Genomic DNA, 4,856 nt, shown 5'->3' with positions numbered 1-4,856 from the left:
TGGAACAGAACATCATCCCCATTACTTTCCAAATAATGCAAAATTGTACAAAAGACACTCAGCAATATCATTAATCACAAAGTAAATACAGCATTTTTTATCTTTATGTCAGAGAATCTTAAAGTGCCATAGTCTACAGTCAGCTCCTTTCACTGATTTTTCTCCCCCTACAACTAAAAATTGGTAACTCCAGGAGAGAATGAGGGGAGACGCTTTCTTCTCTAAGTGTCATTCTTTAGAATTAAAGAGACTGTTGTGTTAATAATTAAGCATTGTAGTCAAAAGCAAATAGGAAACAACCTAAAATTTTCATTGGTAAACATTTGTCGTTTTAAAAATTAGAAAATCTGCTGGGACATTTTAAATTTGTTCAACTCATTGCAAAAGAACTTCATGTGGGTGAGTAGAAAATAATCAGGCACTTTACACAAATAGGTACATCTACACTCACCCCAGGAGTGATGAAATAACAATCCTTGTGCTTCAGAGCATGGCTGATCACCAGCTGGAAGAGAGAAGATATTCCCTATAGTATTTCTATAATATCATCAATTATATTCAGATGTTTATTTCCCTTTAGACTCATTGGGGGACTTTAAAGTCCATTATGGCCAAATAGTGCAACAGGAAGGTAAAATCTTCAAAGATTTACAAAAATATTTTAATGAAATTAATTCAAGAAAAATAATAAACACTCAGGAAAGGTAAGCAAAATAGCATGGAAGTGAACAAAGATCATTTTGGGGTATTTTATCACACCCAGAGCATGGCATAGAGTAGAACTCAGAATTTGTTGAATGAATGGATGAATGAACAAATGGATAAATGAACACACTTACATGTGCCTGGGTTCAAATCCTAGTCTCACCGATATTGACATTGAGTACTTTGCTTATCCTCAGTTTACTCATCTTAAAAATGGGGATAAGTGTGCCCACCTCTTCTTTTTATTACAAGATTGAAGTAGATAATGTGTGTAAGTGAATAAATCCAGTGCCCAGTGCAGAGCGAACAATCAACAAATAACAGTCATTTTAAGAGCTTTCCTGGAATTGATTTAGCTAATTCTTGACCAAATAGATCTCACAATTAAATCATCTCAATATATTTCATAATAGATCTAGTATATTTACATTGCTTTTATTATAAATCTGTATTCTATTGAGTCTTTGTGAAACCAATAGCATATTTTTTATAGCTTCAGCATTTTTTGTTGTTTTTTTTTTAATATAAATTTATTGATTTTTTTACAGAGAGGAAGGGAGAGGAATAGAGAGTTAGAAACATCGATGAGAGAGAAACATCAATCAGCTGCCTCCTGCACACCCCCGACTGGGGATGTTCTTGCAACCAAGGTACATGCCCTTGACCAGAATCGAACCTGGGACCCTTCAGTACACAGGCCGACGCTCTATCCACTGAGCCAAACTGGTTAGGGCCCAATAGCATATTACACTACTGACATTCCCTACAACTACTGGTATCCTTTATTTTGAACTAAGCATACATTTTTCTGCTAATAAGCAGACCTCTTAGATGGTGCCTTCGTTTGGGCTGAGATAACAAAATACCACAGACTGAGGAACTTATAAGCAACATAATTTTATTTCTCCCAGTTCTGGAAGCTGGAAAACACAAAACCAAGGTACTGGCAGTTTGGGTATCTGGTGAGGGCCCACTTCCTCAGATGGTGGAAGGAAGCAAGGGAGCTTTCTTGTGCCACTTTTATCAGAACACTAATCATGAAGGCTCTGCCCTCCTGACCTAATCACCTCCCAAAGGCCCCACCTCCTAACACCATCATCTTGGGAGTTAGAATTTCAAGGTATGAATTTTGGGGAGACATAGACATTCGATCTATAGCAGATGGTATCCTGTGGTAAGTTCAAACTCATAAAAAGAGTAACAGCTGCTCACCTTGACATGTCCAAAGCCCTGGCTCAAGGCTATTATGACTTTTGGCCAAATGCATACAAAAGTCATGGAAAGGATTGTAAATTGTGAGTGGTACTGACACTTCTAACAGTTTCTTAATAATTATCTTCTTGTTTTTAGCAATTATCTTGGGACCCCTAAAATAGATGTATCCTATAGATACTGATGTTCCAAGCCCACATGAAGAAATTCTATGTAAACAGAATACATAAGCTTTTGGATGCTCTGAAAGTCAGATTAAAAATAAATCATATAGCATTTGTGGTCAGTGTAACTTTTTGTTGTTTATTTGTTTTGTTTTGTTTTTGTTAATCCTCACCTGAGTACATTTTTCCCATGCTTTTTCAGAGAGAGTGGAAGGAAGGGAGGGGAGAGAGTGAGAAAGAGAAAATGTCAATGTGAGAGAGATACAAAGACAGGTTGCCTCCCACAAGTGCCCCCATGGGGTCAGGAGGGAACCCGAAACCTAGGTATGTGCCTTTGACCAGGAATCAAACCCTCGACCCTTTGGTGTGCAGACCGAGATTCTAACCACTGAGCACACTGGCCAGGGCAGTGTAACTTTAAATAACAATAAGAACATTTTCCCCAAACAGTGATCAAGTGCTGTTTTCATTGAAAAAAGTGTGGAAAGATAACCTCATTTATTGGACTATTTCTCCAAGGGCGGGGTTATAAAAATTCCTTTTTTTTTTTTCTGGGCAGTAAAGTGGTTTTAAATGTAGCTGCATGTAATCAAATTATCTCTTTTTTGGAAGATAGAAAATTGGAACATTTCTTAGAACTTGAAAGAGTTTTTGTTATTTCATGAATCATTTGCAAAAGGCAGCCATGTCACTAATGTCATTTTACTCAAAGATTTTTATTCCTTTTCTTAAAAAATATATTTTTATTAATTTCAGAGAGGAAGGGAGAGGGGGAGATAGAAACATCAATGATGAGAATCACTGATCAGCTGCCTCCTGCATGCCCCGTACTGGGGATCGAGCCTGCAACCTGGGCATGTGACCTTGACCGGAATCGAACCCGGGATCCTTCAGTCTGCAGGCCGAAGAAGCTCTATCCACTGAGCAAAACCAGCTAGGGCTTTTTTTTTTTTTTTCCTTTCTTTGTTCTCTATTATCAACTCAACAGTTCTGCAGGCAAGGGGCAGAACCAGGTATCTCCAGCAATGTTTGGGGAGAGGAAGAAGGGTGCTTACTATATGAGGACTAATACCTGAACCCTCTTCATCTTCTTCCCCCGCATCACCATCCCTTAAGGAAACAGAAAGAACTCACCATTCTGAAGCTGTGGTAAATGCTCAGGCCACGTGACATTGAATAATGTTGATTGGAGCCAAATATTGAGACTCCACAGCGACACAGTGATTTATCCGGAGCTACTGAACTATGGGAGCTCAAGAACAGGTACCCCATTCCTGCCTCGACGGAACCAAAGGTCCTTCCGGCTCAGGGCAGAGGGCGGGGCGAGAACACAGCTTTGGGAGGCGGGGAGCGCGAACAGGGGACAGAGGCACGTTTCACACCACACCGTAAGAAGCCTCTGTGCCCAGCCCGAATTTAAAGCGGGAAATGAAGGGGCATAGGTTTGAATTAATGCAACGAGCCTTGACATCGGTCACCTAGTTTAACTCTCTAGGAAGCCGATATTATTAGACACCAGGGACTGGGGGTGAGACTGGAAGAGACTCTTGCCCTGGCTCCCTCCAGGCGCCGTCAGACTCCCGGGATGCGGGAGCGCCCGGGGCAGGCTCCGGCGGGTTCACGAGGGGGACAAAAGCCCGGCTGCCATACAGAAGCCTGGGCCTCAGCGAGGGCCTGCCGAGGCTGCCAGCAGCGGAAGAAGAAGGGGGCGTCTGCTCGAAGCCAAACACAGACTGTTGGCGAGAAGCACCAGCCCCCTCCGCCAGCCTACTCGCTGCGGGGAGGGGTTTCTCACGCCCCCAGCTCCTGGGTGACTGCACCGGAGGTCGGAAGAAAGCGGGGCGAGGGATGAGTCATACCGCCTAATTCCTCCTTCCGAGTCCCCTCGCCAACCCCCGCCAGCCCCCTCCTGAGATCATGCAGCGGGGAGCGCAGACGTCCCCCGTCCTCAGATCCTCCACCAAATCCACCAGGGCCTGCGGAGGAGAGGGGAGGGGCGGCGCGTCTGGCCAATAATAGCTTCGCTTTCTTGCCTGTCGCCCAATAGGCCGCTGTTTACAGGCAGGGGCGGGACTAGGAGGGCAGAAGTGGGCGGTCCCGGCTGGCCGGGCGCCGCGGTGCAGCAGCTCTCAGGGAGAGCGTCTCACAGGTAGTCCGCCGCGTCTCAGCGACGCGGGACGCGCTGCCGCCGCTGGCCAAGGTGCTGGACGCGACAGACCTGTCGGCCACCTCGCCAGCTCAGTTGCCGGTTGCAGCCGCGGCTGCCTCGCTCCCAGCCGGGTCCCCATGGAAGAGATGGAAGAAGAGTTAAAATGCCCCGTGTGCGGGTCCTTCTACCGGGAGCCCATCATCCTGCCCTGCTCTCACAATTTATGTCAGGCGTGCGCTCGCAACATCCTGGTGCAAACCCCGGAGTCTGAGTCGCCCCAGAGCCGTCGGGCCTCGGGCTCCGGGGTCTCCGACTATGACTACCTGGACCTGGACAAGATGAGCCTGTACAGCGAAGCGGACAGCGGCTACGGCTCCTATGGGGGTTTTGCCAGCGCCCCCACTACTCCGTGCCAGAAGTCCCCCAACGGAGTCCGCGTGTTCCCCCCGGCTATGCCGCCACCGGCCACCCACCTGTCACCGGCCTTGGCCCCGGTGCCCCGCAACTCCTGTATCACCTGCCCCCAGTGCCACCGCAGTCTCATCCTGGATGACCGGGGTCTCCGTGGCTTCCCCAAGAACCGCGTCCTGGAAGGGGTGATTGACCGCTACCAGCAGAGCAAAGCC

General features: G+C 46.6%; 1 protein-coding gene across 1 annotated transcript in view; it reads left to right on the top strand.

Moving 5' to 3' along the window:
• The first annotated feature begins 4,261 nt into the window (after positions 1-4,261).
• Positions 4,262-4,856, top strand: part of TRIM9 (tripartite motif containing 9) — a 93,346-nt gene continuing 92,751 nt past the window's right edge. The window contains exon 1 of the mRNA XM_079768991.1: positions 4,262-4,853. Coding sequence (XP_079625117.1) covers positions 4,368-4,853 — 486 coding nt within the window. The 5' untranslated portion in view covers positions 4,262-4,367. The remainder of the gene's footprint in view (positions 4,854-4,856) is intronic.

This window comes from Cnephaeus nilssonii (genome assembly GCF_951640355.1).
Source record: "Cnephaeus nilssonii genome assembly, chromosome: 4".
Taxonomy (NCBI): Eukaryota; Metazoa; Chordata; class Mammalia; order Chiroptera; family Vespertilionidae; genus Cnephaeus; species Cnephaeus nilssonii.
This window is presented reverse-complemented; position numbering and strand designations above follow the sequence as displayed.